Source organism: Ranitomeya imitator, chromosome 9, assembly GCF_032444005.1.
Source record: "Ranitomeya imitator isolate aRanImi1 chromosome 9, aRanImi1.pri, whole genome shotgun sequence".
Classification (NCBI taxonomy): Eukaryota; Metazoa; Chordata; class Amphibia; order Anura; family Dendrobatidae; genus Ranitomeya; species Ranitomeya imitator.
In genome coordinates this window covers 112,327,310-112,352,755 of record NC_091290.1, presented here as the reverse complement: position 1 = coordinate 112,352,755, position 25,446 = coordinate 112,327,310, and the positions used below count along the sequence as shown (strand labels likewise).

The 25,446-nt window shown below is 43.0% G+C and overlaps 1 protein-coding gene across 1 annotated transcript in view; it reads left to right on the top strand.

The window, feature by feature from the left end:
- The window catches only part of NOD2 (nucleotide binding oligomerization domain containing 2), a 55,232-nt gene that overhangs the window by 11,603 nt on the left and 18,183 nt on the right, over positions 1 to 25,446 (top strand). The window contains exons 2-8 of the mRNA XM_069738467.1: positions 263 to 776; positions 1,955 to 2,063; positions 11,627 to 13,424; positions 19,098 to 19,181; positions 21,987 to 22,070; positions 23,115 to 23,198; positions 23,281 to 23,364. Of these exons, the coding sequence (XP_069594568.1) occupies positions 318 to 776; positions 1,955 to 2,063; positions 11,627 to 13,424; positions 19,098 to 19,181; positions 21,987 to 22,070; positions 23,115 to 23,198; positions 23,281 to 23,364 (2,702 nt within the window). The 5' untranslated portion in view covers positions 263 to 317. The remainder of the gene's footprint in view (positions 1 to 262; positions 777 to 1,954; positions 2,064 to 11,626; positions 13,425 to 19,097; positions 19,182 to 21,986; positions 22,071 to 23,114; positions 23,199 to 23,280; positions 23,365 to 25,446) is intronic.

The window sequence follows — 25,446 nt, the reverse complement described above, 5'->3', positions numbered from 1 at the left end:
CGTAGCATTTGCTACCTATTGAAGTCAAAGAATAAAAATAAGCCCAAAAACTGAATCCATCAATTTCTGTAAAAAAAAAAAAAGAGATAAGATAATTTGGGCAAAGAAATAGAGAAAAACATTACAACAAATAAATGAGACAAATTGGAAAGCCGTAGTACAAAGAGTACCAATTATGTCTACCAAGCTTTACATACCTGATACAATAATTCATGATCGTTGTTGACAGATGACGTTTATGCCTCTTTTTCTGTCTTTTTAGGAGTCTATCTCTTCTCTACTGGACATAGAATACTCCTCCATAATCAGAATGTGGGATGAGCTCACTGCAGACTGTTCAGACTAACAGAGGTCACTTGGTGTCTAGCTTGGCTGGAGAGTCAGTGGAGAAATATGAATTTGTGCTTGACCATCTTCTTTCTCAAAATGTCCTTGATTGGGAAGACTATGAAGAACTGAGTCTTCTCAGTCAACCACTGTCTGCTCTGGTTAGGAGCCTCCTGGACGCCGTCACATGCAAAGGCGAAATCGCATGTAAACAGTTTTTGGATGTTTTACATAAAATTGAGAATTCTCCTCCAGAAGACCACCTCGTTCTGCAGCCTCCTGAGGACCTCTCTAAAGCTTCTCAGTATCTACAAAGGGAGCGACCAAAAATTATTAGATTAATCCATAACTATATAAATTCACTTTTGCAACAACTTTTGGCGCATCGCTATGTCACGCAGATGGAAATTGAGCATATACAGCTGCCTATATATTCCACATCACAGAAGGTGACTTGATAAATGCAAATTTACCTGTAAAATAATTTATTTATAGATTATTTTATGATTATATAAATCTTATCCTGCCTTACATCATATGAAATAGTACAACTTTTTCAACCTTAATCACAGTTTCTAAGATCTCTTTGCGGTCATTCATATGGAACCGTTATTCTTTAAAAATGGCTGAAAATGTGTCCAGGTCGTGTGATGGACAGACGGGTGCAAAGCTATTTACAGTAGGCTGTGACGTGTCCTGTTTAAATGGAGCAATGGCCGTGCATACGCCCTAGTGTCCCGCTTATTGTTTGGGACAATGCAATCAAAACAATCAACCTACTATATGTACCATAAAATGGAATAATTAAAAATGTCTACTCATTAAACAAAAACAAAAAACTAACACAAACGCTCACCATGTGAGGCCACTAAGTCCTTTTGATGAATTTTTGAATTAGAAATTGAGAAGAAACACTAAGTTTTCGAGAAGTTTTGAGACTTTGAGGAGGCTTTAGAGAGCTGACATTCAGTTTCTGTTCCAGAAAGTTCTCAAAAACAAACTTTGAGCACATAACTTTAGGGCATGTGCACATAGCGTCTTTAAGATGTAGGTGGAGCCACCAAAGTTTACAACAAAATTTGCTTTAGGAAAATGCCGGCATTCAAATTTGCCATGGTCCTTAGAGATGTTTTTTAGGTTGCTCCACCTCCACCATCTTTTTTCTGTAGCTTCAAGTATATAGAGTAAAATGAACATTTTACTTCTTTTCAAGGTTTCCTGACCCTGAAGCCTTTAGAAGAAGTGACAAAAGACAGAACATGTATATGGGAATATCGTTTTGACATTGCGTTAGTTTTTTGAAGCGTTTTTGCTGTGCTTTTTAGGTAGATTCCATGTGGAATTAGACAAATGTCTTTCTTCTTCATTTCTCCTGTGGTGGTGCTGCAGAAGAAGTAATCACATGCTGAACGTCTCTCCTGTAAACCACAACTGATCGCATGGAGGCACCACCATGGGACACCTTGTGATCAGCATAGTTTTCTACCTATCAAGAAGAGATTGTCAAAAGCAAACAACTTTAACCTTTGAGGAGGAGAAAGATTTCTTTCAACATAATTTCACTACTGTTTGACCTTTTGCCTTTCTTATATTATAATGGGTCCCATTGTGTTTTTGGTTTATCAAGGCAAGAAGACTCCTCGATCTCCTCCGGATGAAGGGAAATGAACCCGCAAGATACTTAATAGAATTCATTCACAATTTGGGCCAAGGGTTAGTCGGACAAGTTGCTGATAGTAAGTGAAGGTCACTTTTTTTGTATTATGACTTTATGTTGGTCATCAGAGTAAAACTGAACAGCAATGTTTATCATAATATTATTTTCCAGACATGCTTGGCTAATTGTAAGCCATTGGGGCTAACAGTAAAGAAAATGGAAAAATCCTTCTATTCTTCATAACTAAGAGGAATAAAAAACCCCTGTCAAGCTTTTTACCTTTTTTTCCTACAATTCCGGTGTCACAATATAACAACTCACTATTTTTAACCGATGTTTAGACTTCCTTGAATTTTTTACCACATCTGCCAGACTTTCTTATGAATCCACATGATTAGTGTTTCACAGAAATTGACTTCCTCTTCTGTATCACGAATTATGAATCTGTTGTGTATTAATTCGTGTTAAGTGATAGCCCATGTTATATCGGTTGGCTAAGACCTATGATAGGGGAATTTTATTTAAAGGTTAAAAGTCCATGAATATTTTTTTTTTCAAATTTTGTAATGTAAACTGTGCCGTAAACCAGTCTGTGAGAGTTTGTGTATGCACAAAATTCTGAACCTTGACCCCTATGCATTTAGAGAACCAAGCATTCAAATAGAACCTGCCCTGTTAGTGCACCAAAAAATTCTCATTATCTGGATTTTCTTACAGTTTTCAATAATACAATACAATAATACAGCCATAGTTGTTTAAGTCTCTTCAAAGGGAATCTGTCTGGACAATTTTACTAATGAAATTAATTATATGGTACTAGGACACCAAAAAATAAATAAATGCCTTGTAGTAATTATTGATGAGTGAGTATACTCATTGCTCGGGTTTTCCCGAGTACGTTTGGTTGGTCTGCGAGTATTTGTGACTGCTCGGAGATTTAGTTTTTGTTGACTCAGCTGCATGATTTACAGCTGCTAGCCAGCCTGAATACATGTGGGAGTTGCCTGGTTGCTAGGGAATCCCCACATGTAATCAAGCTGGCTAGCAGCCGTAAATCATGCAGCTGTGGCAAGGAAAACTAAATCTCCGAGCAGTCACAAATACTCGGAGACCACCCGAGCGTGCTCGGGAAAACCCGAGCAACGAGTATACTCGCTCATCACTAGTAGTAATGTAAGAATACTAAGAAATCAAGATTTGAAGCTGTGACCATGATGCTCCTAATACATTTCCAGTCTAATTCACATCTGGTTTATAAGTGTGATGGCAACTGGTGTCGACCCACTATGTTACTGGTTGGGCTTACCCTAGAGGGGCGTAGCTATGTGCCTACCTGGTGTTCACTAGAGCTTCTCATAGTGAGGATAGGTTTGGGCTGTTAGTGTAGTCAGCAGGTGTCACTCCAGAGCAGTCCCCGGACCTGCAGGAGCTGGCTAATGGGTCAAAGGTAAAATACAAGGCACAGAGGGCAAAGACAGGGATGTGGTTGTAAAGCCCGAGGTCAGGACTGGCAGTACAGGTTCAAAATACAAAGCCAGGCCAGGAGTGGAGAGATCAGGCAAAATGAGTAAACAAGCCGGGTCAGTAACAGGAGAGTCTAATCAATAAAGCACCTTGACAGGGAGCTAGTAATGTACTGCAACTAGGACTTAAGCTCAGGCAAGGTTTGGAGGTAGGAGCTGTCTAATATATCCACTGCTGAGAAGGGATAGGCCAGGGAAGCAAAACTCTTCAGGACACAGTGGTTTTAAATTTCTGAGGAGTCTGATTGCACTTCCCTATAGCTGGGTGGAGACTCTCCAGCAACAGGAGAATGTGACAGTGATGGAAGTGGTGTACAAGGCAGCTCAGTGAGATGGTTTGAAACTGGGATGGGCAGAGCAGTGCACCCAGTGAGTAGGATGGTGCCTACAAATCATGCAAGTCACCGGCATGACAAAGCTTGATTTTTCATCATGAGCACATCAAATTACTATAAGACAGGTAAACATTTGTTTATTATTTTTACTAGGACCTGTACCACTAGTTTTATTAGTAGAGTTATTTTGACAAATTCCCTTTAATTAGGTAAGCATAGACTTTCATGATCGCTATCAATAGGTTGCACTAGTAAGACAGTTTTCTTCTTTTTTTCTTATTAAACAGAAAATGGCCTATTGTTTAAATCATCTTTTTGTGTTATGTGTATTAATAGAAAAACAGAAATTGCTAATGTTTTTTGTTTTTATATAATGATCTTTATTAAAAAATAAATAAAAAAATAGTAATCTTGTAATTTTCACAGTGGCCATTTTTAGAGCCAAACTTCCTGTCCTTTAAGGAAGCATTATCAATCAGATCCTTATCATCAGACATAATTACAATGACAGGTAACAGCTCTATTCACAGCTGATAACACAGAATCCATCAATCATAATAGTTGATGTCACACTTGACATTAACAATGATGTTTGAACAGGCTCATACCACACTTCATTGTTGGGATCTGGCAATTGTGTACATTTGTTGTTTCCTGAAACAGCAGAAAGCTAGTGTTAGGACTGGCGGAACGCACCAAGACAGATGATATAGATGCGTTCGCAGTCCAGGGTCCACCGTGCAGGTGAAAACCTGCTGCTAGCAATTTGCAGACTATATGGCGGTACACTAAAGTATACACGCGTGGGTTAACCTCACCCAGCGTGAAAGAAGCAATCCTGTTGAGTCACAGGACCGCGGTACCGCACCTAAAGCGCGAGCAAGTAGTCAGCGAACTCAACCCCAACTAGGATTGAAGTCCGATTAGACCCTTGCTGGCACAACACCGCAACTGGGTGTGTAAGGAAACTGAACAACAATATTAAGGCACAAGAATGCATGCGGTGCCGCACTGACGAACGCCACTAACCACCCAGGCTTGGGTAAGGAAAGCACAGAGGAAGTGCACGGCGCCGTACTGGCGGTCACAGCAACTGGACGCAGTAATGTGTGATTAGTGCTGTAGGATAAGTCGGGCGCTAGATAGCAACCATACACCTTCCGCGAACAGACATTCAATAGGGTAGGGGTATCCAAGGACGACTTGCACTCACAACATACACACATTAGCAATTGTAAGACAATACTAGCGCATGGCCGTGCGGTCATGCGCAGTTTATATAGCTGCAGCACAGGAAGTGGCCACAGCACCTTTGCCCTTCCAAGACCTGCCAAGAGGACCAATGGAATGTGCTGCAGAGCCTGAGCACATGACCCTCGATCTCCAACGGGAGATCTTACCCTGGGCATGCTCAGTACGTGCAGACAAGGACTTAGTCCCAGAGAAGTCCGCTCGCTGCTGACCAGCACTGACTTTAATGGCAGAGACTGGAGAAGCAGCAGTAACTCTCAGAACAGGGTGAGAATGAGCAAGACGCTGGGACCGACGTCTTTGCTGAGCAGACTCCACTGCGGCTGGACAAGAATGGGAGACCGCAGCGGAGGTGGCTCGAGATTCCCCCTGTGCAGAAGCGGGAACTCGACCCCTAACATTAACCCCCCCCCAGGGCCCCCCCCCTCTTGGGCCTCGCTACGTTCGAAGGCAGCAATGAGCTGCGGAGCCCGAATGTGCTCAGCAGGCTCCCAGGATCTATCCTCAGGACCGTAACCCCTCCAGTCCACCAAATAAAATTTTTTGCCACGAACCACCTTGTACCCCAAGATAGCGTTCACCTCGTAATCGTCCGTAGACGAACCCGACGTCCCAGTAGATGACTCAGAAAACCGGGACATGTAGACGGGCTTAAGGAGGGACACATGAAAGGTGTCGGTGATACCTAGGCATGGAGGAACGGCCAGACGGTAAACCACAGGATTAACCTGTTCGAGGACCTTAAAAGGACCTAAGTAGCGAGGTGCAAACTTGGTAGACTCAACTCGCAGCCTGATGTTACGGGCGGAGAGCCACACTAAGTCGCCAGGAACAAAGGTTGGAGCGGGGCGCCGATGTGCGTCGGCGGAGGACCTCATTCTCTCCTTGGAAGCCTGAATGGCATCCTGAGTGCGATCCCAAATGTCCCGTGCCTCCACAGCCCAGTCTGCCACCCTGGAATCGGCGGAAGACACGGGCATGGGCACAGGTACCCGCGGATGCTGACCATAGTTAAGGAGGAATGGAGTCTGTCCAGTGGAATCAGCGACAGCATTGTTAAGAGCAAACTCCGCCCACGGTAGCAAAGATGCCCAGTCATCCTGCTTAGCAGAAACAAAATGTCGCAGATATGTGACCGAGGTCTGGTTGGCTCTCTCTACCAACCCATTCGTCTCGGGATGATAAGCCGAAGAGAGATTCAACTCGATACTGAGAAGACGACAAAGCTCTCTCCAGAACCGAGACGCAAACTGGGGACCTCGGTCACTGACAATTTTGTCTGGCATACCGTGAAGACGAAAGATGTGTTTGACAAACAACGCTGCCAAGGCCCGTGCAGAAGGTAACCAGGGAAGCGGCACCAAATGCACCATTTTAGAAAAATGGTCGGTGATTACCCAAATAATGGTACAGCCACGAGACTTGGGCAGACCCACAACAAAATCCATCCCGACCATCTCCCAGGGCCTGTCTGCCACCGGCAGAGGGTATAACAAACCAGCTGGCCATTGTCGGGAAGACTTATTCTTGGCACAAGAGACACATGCCTGAACATAGTCTCCGATGTCACGAACCATATGTGGCCACCAGTACATTCTCGCCAGTAACTCAGATGTCCTTTTTGCCCCAAAGTGTCCACCCACTCTGGACGAATGAGCCCAAGAGAGAACCTCCGGATGCAAATTGATGGGAACAAAAGTCTTGCCCGGGGGCACAGACTCCAGCGAAACCGGAGCTACAGTTCTCAGACTCTCCGAAGGGACAATGAGCCGAGGCTCGTCCTCCTCCTCCTCAGCTGACACGAAGGAGCGAGAGAGAGCGTCAGCACGAATGTTCTTCTCCCCAGCGAGATAATGTAGGGTAAAGTGGAACCGGGAGAAAAACAAGGACCATCTGGCCTGACGAGAATTCAGCCGCTGGGCTGTTTGTAAATAGACCAAATTCTTGTGATCCGTGAAAACTTGGAATGGGAACCGAGCACCCTCCAAGAGATGTCTCCACTCCGAAAAGGCCAACTTCATTGCCAGCAACTCTCTATCCCCGATGGAGTAATTTCTCTCCGTTGGTGTGAAGGTCTTTGAGAAAAAGAAGCATGGGTGCTTCCGACCCTGAGCATCCTTTTGATAGAGGACTGCTCCAGCACCAACGGATGAGGCATCCACTTCTAAAAGGAATGGCTTACCCACATCGGGACGATGTAAGATAGGAGCGCTAGCAAAATGGGACTTTATAGAAGTGAAGGCCTTGGAAAACCCTTTCGGACCATGATTTGGGATTCGCTCCCTTCTTGGTGAGGGATACCAAGGGAGCTACCAAAGTTGAGAAGTGGGGAATGAACTGGCGATAGTAATTTATGAACCCCATAAAGCGCTGCACCGCTTTAAGAGAATGGGGTTCCTGCCAGTCCATCACTGCTTGTAGTTTGGCAGGATCCATAGCCAATCCCTGGGCCGAGATGATATAGCCCAGGAAAGGCAAGGACTCCTGTTCAAACACACACTTCTCCAACTTTGCATATAAGGAATTCGCCCGTAAGAGTTCGAAGACTCTGCCAACATCTCTCCGGTGGGAGTCAATATCTGGAGAGAAGATGAGAATATCATCCAGATAGACTACGACCGAGGTAGAAAGCATATCCCGGAAGATATCGTTGACAAAGTCCTGAAAAACGGCTGGGGCATTACAGAGCCCGAAAGGCATCACCAGGTACTCATAGTGCCCATCCCTGGTATTGAAAGCCGTTTTCCACTCGTCCCCCTCACGGATGCGAATCAGATTGTAGGCACCCCGCAGATCTAATTTGGTGAATATTTTAGCTCCCCTTAATCTGTCAAAGAGCTCCGATATCAGGGGCAACGGGTATTTGTTCTTAATAGTGATAGCATTGAGACCCCTGTAATTGATGCAAGGACGTAACTCCCCGTTCTTCTTTTGCACGAAGAAGAATCCCGCCCCTGCCGGAGACACTGACTTCCTTATAAACCCTCTTGCCAAATTCTCCTGAATGTATTGAGACATAGCCTCCGTCTCAGGGAGAGAGAGGGGATATACCCTTCCCCGAGGAGGTTCGGCTCCCGGCAAGAGGTCGATAGGACAGTCGTAAGGGCGATGGGGCGGTAGAGTCTCAGCAGCCTTTTTGGAGAACACGTCTGCATAACACCAATAATACCTGGGAAGTGATGAAAGATCTGCGGGTACCTCGGTAGTAGAGACCTGTACACACTCACTCATACACCTGCCCAAACAAGACTTACTCCAACCCAATATTCTCCCTGAGGACCACTCAATATGTGGGGAGTGGAAACGGAGCCAGGGTATTCCCAGCAAAATCTCATCCATTCCCTCAGGAAGGACAAGAAGGGAAATAATCTCCTGGTGGGAAGGAGATATGGACAGCGAGAACGGAACTGTCTGGTGTGTGATTTGCAGTGGGAGTGTCGCCCCATTCACAACTCTAACCGTTATTGGTTTGGCGAGCATGACTAGTGGTATAGCATGACGTGTAGCAAAAGCAGAGGACATGAAGTTTCCCTCTGCTCCTGAATCCACACAAAGCTCGACTGTTAGAGTGGAGGAGCCTAACAGGATTGTCCCTTTAAAGGACAGTTTGGAGGAGAATGCTGCTGTGTCTAGTGAACCTCCCCCAATGGTTACTAGACGCGATCGTTTCCCGACTGCCGCGGACATTTATTGGCGTAATGTCCATGTTGTTGACAGTTATTACAAACCACGGGTACTCGAGCGGCTAGAGATTTAGGTCCCGCTCGAGAAACCTCCATGGCCTCATGGGAATCTGACGCCAAGACAGGGGACTCCAGAGGTCTGGCGAAAGTTGGAGCCAGCCAAAACCTCTGCCTACACTGGGTCCGCTCCAGCCTCCGCTCGTGAAAACGGAGGTCGATGCGGGTAGACACAGAAATAACTTCCTCCAGTGTGGCCGTTATCTCCCTAGTGGCCAAGGCGTCCTTCACATGGTCTGCCAGTCCCCTCCAGAACACCGGAATAAGAACTTTGTCTGGCCACTCTAACTCTGAAGCTAGAGTCCGGAACTGGATGGCAAACTGGCTGACCACGGACGTACCCTGTGTAATAGACAACAATTGGAGTGCGGTGTCGTGGGTAACCCGAGGCCCTAAAAAGACCTGCTTCAGAGTGTCCAAGAAGAGAGGAGCACTCTGTACCACACGATCATCTCGCTCCCAGAGTGGCGTTGCCCACTCCAACGCCCTGCCCGACAAGAGAGATAGGATAAATCCCACTCTCGCCCGCTCCGTAGGAAAACGTGATGCCAGGAGCTCGAGATGTATAGAGCACTGGCTCACGAATCCGCGACAATGTTTACTGTCACCAGCAAACTTGTCAGGAAGCGGGAGACGGGATAAAGTCGGAGCAGGGGTGGCAGCGGACAAACTGGCTGCGGCTACACTTGCAGCCTGCACAGCTACAGCAGTGACATCCACAGCTGAGGTTGTACGCTCAAGAGCCGCCAACCTTCCCTCCAGCTGCTGGATGTACCGCTGTAAACGCTGGTCGTCCGCCATTTTACTAGCCAGACCCTGGCGCTAGTATTCTGTTAGGACTGGCGGAACGCACCAAGACAGATGATATAGATGCGTCTGCAGTCCGGGGTCCACCGTGCAGGTGAAAACCTGCTGCTAGCAATTTGCAGACCATATGGCGGTACACTAAAGTATACACGCGTGGGTTAACCCCACCCAGCGTGAAAGAAGCAATCCTGTTGAGTCACAGGACCGCGGTACCGCACCTAAAGCGCGAGCAAGTAGTCAGCGAACTCAACCCCAACTAGGATTGAAGTCCGATTAGACCCTTGCTGGCACAACACCGCAACTGGGTGTGTAAAGAAGCTGAATACCAATATTAGGGCACAAGAGTGCATGCGGTGCCGCACTGACGAACGCCACTAACCACCCAGGCTTGGGTAAGGAAAGCACAGAGGAAGTGCACGGCGCCGTACTGGCGGTCACAGCAACTGGACGCTGTAATGTGTGATTAGTGCTGTAGGATAAGTCGGGCGCTAGATAGCAACCATACACCTTCCGCGAACAGACATTCAATAGGGTAGGGGTATCCAAGGACGACTTGCACTCACAACATATACACATTAGTAATTGTAAGACAATACTAGCGCATGGCCGTGCGGTCATGCGCAGTTTATATAGCTGCAGCACAGGAAGTGGCCACAGTACCTTTGCCCTTCCAAGACCTGCCAAGAGGACCAATGGAATGTGCTGCAGAGCCTGAGCACATGACCCTCGATCTCCAACGGGAGATCTTACCCTGGGCATGCTCAGTACGTGCAGTCACGTCCCAGAGAAGTCCGCTCGCTGCTGACCAGCACTGACTTTAATGGCAGAAGCTGAAGAAGCAGCAGTAACTCTCAGAACAGAGTGAGAATGAGCAAGACGCTGAGACTGACGTCTTTGCTGAGCAGACTCCACTGCGGCTGGATGAGAATGGGAGACCGCAGCGGAGGTGGCTCGAGATTACCCCTGTGCAGAAGCGGGAACTGGACCCCTAACAGCTAGAGTCTAAAAAAGCCTCAGTGGTATAAAAATTGCAAGGTTTCTATTACTTATTTTTAGTACAGATTGTAGTGTTAAAAAAAATAAATAAAAAAGAAGACTGTTAATTAAAAAAATACATTTACAAAAAGAGTCTGATTTAAACAATAGGTCATTTGCTAATGAAAGTTTACCTTTAAAATAGAGCTGGTTTGCATGGCATCCAATGGAACATGTAAATTTATTTCCGTAAGATTCCATGCACTTACGAATTCTCAGTCTCGAGCTGTATTTCCTACCTAGCACCACCCTCCTCTGTTTGGTCAAGAGTTGTTAGCTCTGATACAGGGCAGGAAAAAAAAGCATGAGGCTGATGAGCTGTAAGTGCAGGACCACACCCCAAGGCACTTCCAAACATATACGTACAGAACTTCAATTGCAATTTCTCATTGCTGGCACATCACTTTGGGATCATAAAAAGGGATCAACTTGTTTATCTCCTAAATGGCTACACAGTCACAAAAATAGTTTAGGAAAACAGAATTTTCTGACAAGTTCCCTTTAAAAATAACAAAAGTATCATTACTTACACCCTGGCGCTCTAAGGTTGCCTCTCTGCTGCTTACCGCTGGTCATTGTTGACATGGCTTCACCAGTGACAGGTCCTATTTACAACACATGAGCTAATAACTGGACTCAGTGGTGATGTTAGCATATACAACACTGATTAGCTTAGTCCAGTGATTGGATGCAGTGGTCGTATGTTGTCATCGTGACATCTCCACTACAGCCATGTCAACAAATGCAGGAGGCGAGCAGCAGACAGAGTTGGTGGTGGAGCAGCAGGGTCTAAGTAATAACGCTCTTTTGGTTTTTAAGAAAAGTAATCCTTTGATGTTTTAAAGTGTAAAATCAGTTAACCCCTTTAAGGTCATCCCCTTAAATAAAGGAGAAACAAGAACAATTCAGTATTACCAAAAAAAAAAGTTAACGTGTTCTGTTTTGTTTCAGTTTGTTTAGCATATCAAGCAAAACTGAAGAACACGATATCTGCCCAGTCAAAGTTCCTTAGCACGTATGATGGCTCGGAGAACATGCATTTGGAGGACATTTACACAGAGAACATTCTGGAAATACCAAAAAATTCAGACAATATTCAGGGGTTCCAAAACCAGGATCTCCTGAGCATATTTAATGCCCATGGCCTTGTTAATGAGAATGCAGATACAGTTCTCATACTTGGAGATGCTGGAAGCGGTAAAAGTACATTGCACCAACAAATCCAACATCTCTGGGCCGATGGTCAAGCATTCCACAACTTCTGCTTCATTTTTCCGTTCACATGTAGAAGGCTGTGCCGTATTGCCAAGCCAATGTCTTTAAAAACACTTCTCTATGAGCAGTGCTGCTGGCCACCAGATCAACTTCAGGATGAAATCTTCCAGTACATTTTGGACAATCCAAGGCAGGTCCTCATCACTTTTGATGGATTCGACGAGTTCAGGTTTGTTTTCACGGATGACAGTAAACACTGCTCTCCTACTGAGCCAACAAGTATAGCAGATCTTGTCTTCAACCTCATTCAAGGAAATCTGATGAAAGATTGTATAAAAATGGTCACCAGCAGACCCGATGTTGTGAATGTAAGTCTAAGGAAATATGTTAGGAAAGAGCTGCACGTAAAAGGGTTTTCTGAAGAAGGGATTGAACTTTTCATTAAGAAACACCACAGAAACACAGATACAGCAGGAGACATCATCAGTTTGGTGAAAGCCAATTCTTCACTGCATGGACTATGCAATATTCCTGTGTTCTGCTGGATTGCTTCAAAGTGTCATAAGCAACTGATAGGTTGTGGTAGCAAAACTCCACAGACCATGACTGATATGTATGTCCTAACGCTTAAACATTTCCTCCTCCATTCATCAGCAAACTTGAAAGGAGCAGAGAATATTCTCTCTAAAGATATCGATTCCATCAGACACCTTGGAAAACTGGCACTTAATGGACTCTGCCAACAATTATATGTATTTTCTTATAGTGATGTTTCAAAGGAAGGGCTTACCGAGGAGGACTTATCCTTAGGGTTTCTTGTTCTTTCAAGGAACTTTTCAGATGAAAACCAAGCTTCATCTCAATATTATGAATTTCTTCATATTACGTTACAGTGCTTTTTTGCAGCACTATATATGATAATGAATGATGATGTGGACTCATCCTCACTCCAACAGTTGTTTAAATGGAAAAGAAAGCCAAAAAGTGAATCCTGTAGAAGTCTACAGAGAGTTTCTCAAATTTGCTTACAGCCATTCCTACATAGACAATGGAAACCTCCCCTGTGCAATATAGAAATGAGAAATCTCCAGATCACTGCAACATTTGCAGCAGGTCTGTTCTCGAATGCACTTTACAACAATCTGGTTGATTCATGGCAACCAAGAAAACTTCCCAGGAAATGTCAAGTTATTAAAGGATGTTTGGCCAAAGCTATCCAGAAACACTTTGATTCTATACCACCTGCTTTGAAGGACGAGAAGAAAAGCATGCATGCCATGCCAGACTTTGTCTGGCTCATAAAGTGCATTTATGAATTACAAGACATGACATTGTCTGTGAAGGCCGTGCAAGATCTAGATGTTGATCACTTGAAGTTGACCTATTGTGGGATTGGTCCTGCAGAATGCACTGCATTGGCATATGTGCTGAAACATCTAAAGAGAGCAGTCGGCATCCAGTTGGATCACAATTCAGTCGGTGACATCGGAATTGAGCAGTTGATGCCCTGCCTTCAGAAGTGCCGTGCTCTATAGTAAGTTATGTTACAGTCATGTTTGCTTAATATATTCATTGCAATTTCCTAGTGTATGAAAATTGCCTCTCCAGAGAAAATGAGGACTTGAACTCTAGTGCCATGTATTGATGAAGCAATCCTACAAGTCAATATCAACCCTTTAACGATTCTTACCATATAACTTACGATAAAGATAAAGCTGAATGTCTAAGCCGCTTTCTATGCACTGATGAAGGGCAACACCCTGAAACATGTGTCTGCAAATAGAGATTCTAGTTTGATTTTTATTCTAAATCATTTGTCAAGGATTGTTATAGGGTCAATATTAAATTGTAGGATTGCTAATTTCAAAAGGTGGTGCTAGAGTTCAAGTCCTCTTCTTCTTTGAGAGGAAATTTGCATATTTATTTCCCAGAGGAGCATTTAATGCGTTATAAGTTTCCTTACACTGGCATTGTTGGCATGTCCCTTTCCACAAGGAGTGTATAACTACTGCCCTCTCCACCATCAATGTTCCGCACTTACTCAGATCTTACAAAATGTGGTACTTATCTGTAAATACACATATGAAAAAAGAGATCTAAAGGGAATTTATTATCAGTAATTTTTTTTTATTACCTAAAACTAATTAATGACACATGGTATTGGGCAAAACCAAACAATGACATACGGTACTGTGCAAAACCAATCTTATTACCCAAGACTAATCAATAACATACGGTACTGTGCAAAACCAAACAATGATATATGGTACTGTGCAAAACCAAACAATGATATATGGTAGTGTGCAAAACAAGTCTTATTACCCAAGACCAATAAATGACATACAGTACTGTGCAAAACCAAACAATGACACACGGTACTGTGCAAAACCAGTCTTATTACCCAAGACCAACCAATGACATATGGTTCTGTCACGACTCTGTTGTCAGGTGTCCCAGGACCAGGGGCTCCTTCCCCATCCCTAAATGGGGATAGCTCGCCCTGTTTCCAGATTACTTCTGATAGTGAAGATGCCGGGGCCACGTACCTTGCCTTCACTCCTGAATCCGCCCTCAGTCTGTACCCTTCCCCCACCAAGGGAAGAGGGGAGCCATAGTGTACCGGAATATACCAACCAGGCTAACAAGATATTATGATCAGGGATAAAGAAAAATACCAAACATATCAATATAGACAAAAGAGGAATGCAACGGGGAGTGGAGGATGGGGTAAAACCAGAGTAGGAGAAGAAAAGGAATTATCACACACTCAAAACCTAGCAACAGTCACAGATACTGTAAATCTACCAAAAGTCTTCTGCAATAATAACCAACAACAACCTCCAATCATGCAGCATAAGCTAGCTCTGACAATGAGTGCTAGCCAGGTCCCAGATTATATAGGGGATGGGAGTGGCTAACAGTGCACGGCCAAGAGCCTTAACACTCCAGGAGCAGATTAACCCGTGCACTGCTAAAAGAAACTTACACTGTTTAATATGAAGAGCTTCTAATCAGTGCAGGAGTAGGAGAAATTAGATGTGGGGGACTTCTGGCTCCTCTCTGTCATGGTAAACCTGTGATAGGTACTGTGCAAAACCAATCAATGACAAACGGTACTGTTTTATAAAATAGAAGTGTTAATAGTTTATTTTTATAAATTAATAAAATGCGAAGTGAATACATAGAAAAGAAATTCTAAAATCAATATTTGGTGAGGCAGCTTTTTACCTACAGAAGAGCATCAACGTATCAGTTCTTCTTGGTACACTTGAAACAGTTTTTGAAGGAACTTGGCAAAGATGTTGTTCCAAACATCTTGGAAAATTGATCACAGATGAAGGTTTGTGCAAATCCTTCTGTCTCATCATGTAAACCAAAACACACTTGAAAATATTAAGATCAGGGCTCTGTGGCGCCATATCATCACTTCCAGGATTCTTTGCTCTTCTTCACGCTGACGATAGTTCTTAATTGCATTGGTTGCATGTTTGAGGTCGTTGTCCTGCTGCAGAATAATTCGGAGCCAATCAGACGCCTTCCTGATAGTATTACATGGTGGATAAATATCCGCTTATGTTTCTCAGCATTTTTGCACAGTATTGTACACCCATTTTTCTATCCTATTTATATTTTCTATTTTTGTATTTTTTTTCTGTACAGGATCTTAGAGGTAGCCATTTAGCCAAAGTTGCTGCTCTCCTCTATGAATAGCAATTCAATGCTCAGCTTCACAGCAGGCACATGGACATGTCACAATAGTCGTCTGGAGATAGCTTCAACGGGATAGCGTTGTGGTCATGCTTTGCGGTCTGGCAGCTGCGTCCATAACTGATTACGTACCCTGCATTTTAATAGATGTGTTACCTTTTACTACAGTCATGTATTGACAGTGAGAAGACTGCTGAGAAGGGACCTCTACAGAACAGTATCAGTCACAGGGTTAGGTGGCTAGTGCAAAAGCTACACAGTTACTGGATTATTTTAAATATAGATAAGATAAAAAATTTGAAAAAAAAATCACCAAAGAAAATGTAAAAACTATATATTTACCATAAAAAAACTGATTTAATCAATAGGCAATTTTCCAACAATACATTCCCTTTAAACCTGTTTAGGCAAAATAGAGTTTCTTTATATTCTGTCTGTAATTACAGGGGTTGCATCTGTCTTTTAATCCAAGAGCCTAATGATAGGTTAGAATTGGCCTCTTTTCTTAGTGGTCCTAGCATGCGTTTGTCTCTGAGCATGCCAAAAGTAGTGAAGCTAGATTGTAAACTCGGAAACCGGGACCCGCGAAGGCCGTCATGAATGAACCGGAGGGGCAAACTCCATTCATTCTCCATACACTAGGACTGCTGCAGAAAAAGATCAGAGAACTCATTAATTCGCCAAGATTCTATTCTTCTTTCCGTTGCCCTCTATATAGAACCTTGTTTCCTATATCTGTAATGTAACAATTTTACCTGTAAATTGAGAATTTTAAGAATTTATGATTAGTCCTGGTGGAGAAAAAAAAAGGACATTTCTCTCATAAGGCACATTATAAAGTTTCATCTTTTCATGTGTTTTATTGATTATTGAAATTGAAAGGGGCCTTATTCCCTCACTGCCATTTTAAAATGGCGATTGGGAAAAAGGCTGTAGCGCCCCCCAGAGTTGGAAAATCTCTGAGGTTTCACCTACACTCGGTAGTTGAGACCCTGGAGAACATGATCAGGGCAGGATTTTCCGGTCCCCTATCATGGGATCGTCGTTATTAACTGAATAATGGCAATCATGGAAAAAAACCTGTGCCCGCTGTCAAAATCGGGCCCCCTGCGTCATATTCCTGGGGAAAAAAAAATGGTGAGCGCAAGCGCAGTGCGCCTGTCGGGATAAGCCGGCTTTTACCCAGCAGGAATAGGGAATTTTTCTTATTAGTTCCTTTTGATCACTGTGATAGGGTCTATCACAGTGATCAAAATAAAAAAAATATTAAATCAAATCCCCTTTCGTCACTGCATTAGTTAGATAAAAATTATAAAATAGCATTTAAAAAAAAAAATTGTTACATTCTTTGCTGTTGCGGTTATTGTTGGGGTTGTTTTAGAATTAGGGTTGTGTTAGGGTTGGAGCTACAATTGTTTTGTTTTTTTCAAAAGGTAAAAAAAATGATGACATAACAGCTAGCATTGAGCGCAAGTGCATCAGGTGCTCGGGTATGCACAGAGTATCGTGGATCCCCGCATGTTTTTTTGAGCATCTAGCAGCCACGAATCATGCGGGCGGGGGCTCGATCATGTCACTCAAGCACCCACGATATTCGGTGCATATCCGAGCACCCGATGAAAACTGTAGTAGCGAGACACTTGCGCTCAACACTAATGACGAACTATTCAATATGACGACCTAATGTTATCAAATTGTGTCGTAGCTGTGGGTTCAAAATGCTCACTACACCCCTGGATAAAATCCTTGAGGAATGTGGTTTGAAAATGGTTTCACTTGTGGGGAGTTTCCACTGTTTAGGCAAATCAAGGGCTCTCCAAACACGACATGGCGTCCACTAATGATTCCAGCAAATTTTACATTCAAAAAGTCAAACGGCGCTCCTTCCCTTCCAAGCCCTGCCATGCGCCTAAACAGTGGACTTCCCCCACAAATGGGGTATCATCGTAATCAGGAGAAATTGCACAATAAATTTTGTGGTAAATTTTCCCCTTGTAAAAATAAAAAAAGTTTGAGTCTTAAGCTAATTATTTTGTGAAAAAAATTAAATGTTCAATTTTTCTTTCCACGTTGCTTCAGTTCCTGCGAAGCAAGTGAAGGGTTAATAATAGTGTTGAGCATTCCGATACCGCAAGTATCGGGTATCGGCCGATATTTGCGGTATCGGAATTCCGATACCGAGATCCGATATTTTTGTGATATCGGGTATCGGTATCGAATCAATAGGGATGTGGAAAATAAAGAATTAAAATAAAAAATATTGATATGCTCACCTCTCCGGCGGCCCCTGGACTTCACGCTGCTATCCGGGAGGCTTCTTTGTTTAAAAAGCACGCCTTTCGGACCGGTGAATGACGTCCCGGCTTCTGATTGGTCGCGTGCCGCCCATGTGACCGGCACGCGACCAATCAGAGGCCGCGACGTCATTCGCAGGTCCTCAATTCCTAGAATTAGCAGTTTTGTGAATGAGAATGACGTCGCGGCTTCTGATTGGCCGCGTGCCGCCCATGTGACCGGCACGCGGCCAATCAGAAGCCGCGACGTCATTCTCATTCACAAAACTGCTAATTATAGGAATTGAGGACCTGCGAATGACGTCGCGGCCTCTGAATGGTCGCGTGCCGGTCACATGGGCGGCACGCGACCAATCAGAAGCCGGGACGTCATTCACAGGTCCGAAAGGCGCGCTTTTTAAACAAAGAAGCCTCTCGGTTAGCAGTGTGAAGTCCAGGGGCCGCCGGAGAGGTGAGCATATCAATATTTTTTATTTTAATTCTTTATTTTACACATCCCTATGGATCACAGGGCCTGAAGGAGAGTTTCCTCTCCTTCAGACCCTGGGAACCATGAGAATACCTTCCGATACTTGATGTCCCATTGACTTGTATTGGTATCGGATATCGGTATCGGCGATATCAGATATTTTTCGGGTATCGGCCGATACTATCCGATACCGATACTTTCAAGTATCGGACGGTATCGCTCAACACTAGTTAATAAGCGTTATTTTAGTGACTTTTAACCCTTCTAGCTTAACAGAAAAAAAGATGCTTCACAAATTGTGATGATGTGAAGAAGACATGTGAGAAATGTAATTTATTAACTGTTTTGTGTGACATATCTCTCTGATTTAAGGGCATACAAAGGAAAAGTTTGAAAAATTGCAAAATTTTCCAAATTTGTGCCAAATTTGTTTTTTTTTTTCCCCCATAAATAAACGCAAGTCATAGTGAAGAAATGTTACCACTATTGTGAAGTACGGTCAGAATTGTAAAATTTGGCTTGGTCATTAAGGTCAAAATTTGGCTCCGTCACCAAGGGATTAAGTAAGGAAGACCTCGAGATACGTTTTATGTAGAGATCAGTGAAGATTACTAATGCAAATTTCTTACATGTGGTACTTTAGAGGACATGGTTTTTAAAGCCAGTGGGTCGCCGTTAAAAAATAAAGTATGGTAAATGTAATTTTTGGCTAAAAATCAATATTTTACTCTTATAGTTTGAGAGACAACAACATTACAGACAAAGGGCTCTGCAGACTAATGGAGCAAGTTCCACACTGGCCGAACTTCCAGAAGATTGCGTATGTACACATGAAGGGATGTGACTAACATCACCCTGAACGGCTGAGACAACTAATGGACAATGGGCTATAGATGGGCATGGAGATCCTCGTTACGATAATTGCTATGTATGGACATGTAGATAGAATGGAATTTCCCTACATCACAATAGGCTTTGGGCTTTTACGCAATTGTTTTTTCCAATGCTATTTTTTTGCTTTTCAGTCTCATTTTTTCATAGGAAAAAATAGAGAACCATTTCTGTTACTGGCTTTTTCGAGGTCAAATTACTGTTGACGTTCATGAAAAAAAGATAAACACAAAACATTCATCATCATCATTCTTTTTCGCAAGGTTCATAAAAAAAGCAAACAATATTTTGATTTACATGCAAATATAACACGATCGGTCCTGCCTTGGTATCTTATGGCTGGCAACATAGAATTAATATTGACTGATATGTATTTAAAGGGAACCCAACATCAGTCTACTCAAGTTGTCTCTGTATCCGAAACGCGTTGTATATTGAGACTTTACATTTTACATTAATTAAATAAAGAAGATCACTCTTTTTCTAAGCTGCAGTTATCATCCATCGGGGATCTGTTTACATGTCTATCTGAAGTCTAGTATGTCTCTGCAGACCTCATCACAGAACATCTCTATTTGCATCTGTAAAGCATTACATAGCCATTAGTCACCTATGTCCTATGTTTGGCCGAGCTCTTGAATTGAACTGTGAATAAACCATCTGAATGGTTCCTGACAGAACATGAGCTTGATGTGAACATAGGCAAACCATGTTGTTTAGCTCAACTAAAGCGCCACTCCACCTGGGATCTTCTTCTGGCATCAGAGCTGCTCTGGGCCTACACAGTGATCTTGTTATCACAACTTGTGATTGACCAGAAGTCAGAGGTAATGGTCACAAGCCTTCAAAGTAAGTCTATGACAACCTCATTCTGGCCTCATCCTGGCTCTCATAGACCCACATGGCGTTGTGACTTCCAGCGCACCCAGCAAACACTGGAGTGATCCAGTAGGTCTCAACCTGCAGAAGACTGACCGGAGTGGTACTGATAACAGATAAAGACGGCATCTAGTAATCATTATACAAGGGTAGAGAAATTTAGATTAGTTGCACCCAGGGGTGGGATTCAAAATTTTAATGTTAGGTTCACCGTTTGTGTTTGGAAACCATGCCAATTTTGAAACCACACCCCATTTGGATACCATGCCCATTTTGTTAGCCCCACCCATTTCACACACACGTTACTCACTGTCAAAATACAACTAATGGTTACTAAAAGTAAAGGCGCTTCCCCCTTCTTACCCACCTATACCTTCACTGGTCTCATTGCCTCATGTCAAGTGCACGTTCCAGTCACTGTCAGTCACTTCTTAGTATGGAGTACAGTCTTAAAGACTTCTGACAAGTTTTAAAAATTAGTACTAAAGAAACTTGCTCAAATTAGAAAGGATGAGCTCCCGTCCATCTGTCACCTCAACTATCTACTGCACCTAACCTATGGCTTCAGAAGTCACAGGCCAAATATGCGTAAGTGACCATTGAGTGGTGGACTGAAGCAGTCAGGATGTCATCACACACACTGAAAAAGGTTGTTCACTCCTGGACAACCCCTTGCAATGTTCCTAATGTGTCTGGTAAAATAAAGCATACTTACCTCCTGGTCCTGCACTGCTCCAAGCGCTGCAGCTAATCGATGGATGCTGGTACGCTACAGCGCTACAGCAGTCGGAGTGGTGCCCCCTTAGGAGGTAAGTATGCCTTTTTTAATAGACAGATTAGGAACATTGAAAGGGGTTATCCAATCATGGGCAGCCCTTTTTAGCATTACAGACAACCAGAGCAATGCTGCTGGAGAGGCAGGGAGCTTAATGGGTGATGCTCATTTTGGTTTATAGGATACTCATTGCCCTTCGGGTAAATTTCCAAAGCTTTTAAGATCTTCAAGAAAGGGTTTAGGCAAGACAAAGGAGTAATAGTCCTCTTAGAGAGGCAACACTAGGACCACAAAGGCATTAAGTGTGAGGCAGTGCCACCAAAAAGGCACATAATTGGTAACAAGGCACCATCGAGGCCCAATGAGGCATTCCGAGTGATGCTTGAAGAGGCACCAAAATGGATCAGTCAGAACTCCTGACCCGCTTCATGGAACGCCTGCTATTTTAACAAGCGGTTCTACAGAACCCCCTGAATCCCACCAGCAAGTAATAAAAAAACCCGCTGGAGTGGTGCTTTAGCTGATAGTCCAAGATTGTTTTACGCTCTAGTCAATCACTAGATCAGTGCATACTAATAGATCACAATGTCATAAATTGGCTGTACACTAGATAGCTACACCCAACCTTTTCTTGTCTAAGGGGCCCACTGTAATCTTGAACTAATCCCATGAGCCCCCAAAAATTAAAAGACATAAAAGTATGATAGGTATTGGATCCACTCCGGATCTAGAGCTCCATTCTGCATAATTCGAATTCGAGTAATGATAAGACCGTAATCACATGCAGTTTTCTCCATTGCTGTTAATAGGAGTTACTGAAAAGCCAGAGTGTTACTACTCCCTTAGCACTTACATGGCCACTTCTCCACTACTTCTACTTTTACCAGTCTCTACTTGAAAGTAGTCAAAAAAATCCAAAGCTACTAATATATGGAGATACCAGAGGTGGCCACACAGTAGACGGTGGTTGAATATGTGGCCGCTTCTCTTATTTGTGAAAACTTAAGATATCTAGTAACTTATGTCATGTCTTACTAGAGTACATCTCTGCCTGACCAAGGTTGTATGCCCTTGTACTAGGCTATTCAACAACAGACTGACGGATGAATGCATGGATTCCATTGCTTACATGTTGAAGCGCAAGCAGAACTTTCTGGCCTTAAGGTAACGGAAAAAATCATGCTGCAATAAGAAAAGTATGAAATGTAACTTGGTGACTCTCCTCCTACTTCTCGGCAGCAGATGTTTTGCAGAATGAATTTAATATGTTCTATTCTTTTCAGTCGGAGAAGGTTTGAGTGTCATGTCACATATTTCTTGGGTGGCCAAGGTTTTGCATGTGAAACCTTTAGAGACATTTCGCACCCAATAAATTAACTTGAACGTTGCTAAAATTCACTACGGTACCTGGCAGTGCCCAATCAAGATCCATTTAAAAAACACTCATAGTTTTAGATTGGCCTTCTCCTTAGGTGAATAAAGTCAGAGGAGTCAGGGATATTCGAAAAGAAGTCTTCTACATTTGCCTCGTTGGGTGGTTCGAGATACACTATTATGAGCCTGAGCAGAGAGTAGTAGCTCTGTTAGGTGGAACCAGTCCTTTTAATGGTCAATAAGTAATATTACATTTCCACTGAAATGGTATTTTTATTGTAGGTCCATTTTCATATAGTAAAGGGCATAGATATAGGGGGTGTACAGGAGCAGTCACACCATGGCTCAGGTGCCTCAGAAGGAGTTTAGCACTTTTCCAAAAGAGAAGAAGACAACAGCATGAGGCCAGGTTTAGGCAGGTGCATTTCATGGTCCATATATTGACCAAAAGGGTCTGGATGACCACGGGTCTCCTGACCTGAACTTACAGCCTAATGGACAAATAAGAGACTGTAAATTCGAGCGCGGTCAGTATAATCATTGCAGTCCATATTTGGATCGTGAAACGCACCCTTTTGAATCAGGTATTAACCCATTTTCACCCATTTGCATTCTATTTGGAATCTATTTTCCAAAAACGCAGCAGAAATGTGGCGATTTTACTGTGTTTTTAGAAAACCATGGGAAAAAAACAAATTGGGAATGCATTGTTCTTACATGGTAGGAAAGAGCCAAGTTTTGCACTGGGGTACAGGAGCTTTGAGCTATTTCTGTGCTACTTCCACAAAAGCTTCAGAAATTGAACCACAAAATCATGTACAATTTTTCCCATAGGCTTGGAAATAACTTAATTACTGCTATTGGTGGACAGATATTAGCAGATGGCCTACGCGAAAATAAATCCATTCAATTTCTAGGGTGAGTAAAGACATCATCATTGATAGGTTTGGCTTTTTTTTTCTCAAACATCACTAAGATAATCAAATGTTTTGTTTTTCAGACTCTGGGGGAATCAGGTGGGCGATACTGGGGCAAAAGCAATTGCAGATGCCCTACAGGAAAACAAAAGCTTGATATGGCTCAGGTAATTATTGCATATTCTATGTTCCAAAAAATCATAGATTTTTTGATCATTTTATCATTGAACAAAATGCAAAATAAATGAACAGAAAAAAATCCAATCCATATTTGGTGTAATCAACCTTCAAAACAGTATATATTCTAGGGATACTAGCAGACAGTTTCTGAAGGAACTTGTCAGGGAGGTTGTTCCAAACATCTTGGAGAACAAACCACAGATCTTCTGTGGATGTCATTTGTGCAAATCCTTCTGTCTCTTCATGTAATCCCAGATAGCCTCTATGATGTTGAGATCAGGGCTCTGTGCAAGGGCCATGGACACTGTGGTTACAATGAAAAATAAAGCAGAGTGTGGATTTGGTTAAGCTATTTGACCAATTAAGATTAAGGAAAGCCTGACATGGGCTTTTATTTTTGGAGAGATCTGCAGGATGGTAGTGGGGCGGATCTCTCCCTCTACTCTAGGTCATGGGAGTTCCCATGTCCACGATTCTCATTTAAACTTTCAATTAATGTTTAGATGTGTCCGTTTTTGGTTTGGAAGCATCAGAGCAGGAGGCTCTGTGCAGGACAAGTCTGTGTGAGACTGAACATAGAGCCAGAGAAAGCAAAGCCATTGACTCACCCACGAGTGATATGGCGATGCAGTTGTCTACAGCAACTAATTTGATCCGGACAGTTATTGACGATCTGGCTGCGGGATAAAGTTTGAGTTATTTTTGTAGGAGGTGAAAAAATAAAGATGTTTAACCCCTTAATCCCATATGACATACTATCCCATCGAGGTGGGGTAGACCTGTATGACCCGTGACGGGATAGTACTTCATATGCGATCAGCCGCGCTACTATCGCAGCTGACATCCGGCACTATGTGCCAGGAGCGGTCACGGACCGCCCCTGGCATATTAACCCCGGAACACTGCGATCAAACATGATCGCAGCGTTCCGGCTGTACAGGGAAGCATTGCGCATAATAAGATGTTCCCCCCCGGGACAATGTTATAAAGGAAAAAAAAACATTCACATGTGTAAAAAAAAATAAAATTCCTACATAACGGAAAAAAAAAATATTGTTTCCATAAATACATTTCTTTATCTAAATAATAAAAAAACAATAAAAGTACACATATTTAGTATCACCGCGTCCATAACAACCCCACCTATAAAACTAAAACTGTCCCACTAGTTAACCCCTTCAGTGAACGCGGTAAAAAAAAAACGAGGCAAAAAACAACGCTTTATTATCATACCGCCGAACAAAAAGTGGAATAACATGCGATTAAAAAGACGGATATAAATAATCATGGTACCGCTGAAAACATCATCTTGTCCCGCAAAAAACGAGCCGCCATACAACATCGTCAGCAAAAAAATAAAAAAGTTATAGTCCTCAGAATAAAGCAATGCAAAAATAATTATTTTTTCTATAGAATAGTTTTTATCATATAAAAGCGCCAAAACATAAAAAATGATATAAATGAGGTGTCGCTGTAATCGTACTGACCCAAAGAATAAAACTGCTTTATCAAGTTTACCAAACGTGGAACGGTATAAACGCCCCCTTTCCCCCCCCCCCCAAAAAAAAAGAATTTCATGAATAGCTGGTTTTTGGTCATTCTGCCTCACAAAAATCAGAATAAAAAGCGATCACAAAATGTCATCTGCCCGAAAATGGTACCAATAAAAACTTCAACTCGTCCTGCAAAAAACAAGATCTCACATGACTCTGTGGGCCAAAATATGGATAAATTATAGCTCTCAAAATGTGGTGATGCAAAAACTATTTTTTGCAATAAAAAGCGTCTTTTAGTGTGTGACAGCTGCCAACCCTAAAAATCCAGCAAAAAAACGCTATAAAAGTAGCTCAAACCCCCCTTCATCACCCCCTTAGTTAGGGAAAAATAATAAAATTAAAAAAATGTATTTATTTCCATTTTCCCATTAGAGTTAGGGCTAGGGTTAGGGCTAGGGTTAGGATTAGGGCTAGGGTTAGGGCTAGGGTTAGGGCTAGGGTTAAGGGTAGGGATAAGGGTAGGGTTAAGGCTAGGGTTAGGGTTAGGGCTAGGGTTAGGGTTAGGGCTAGGGT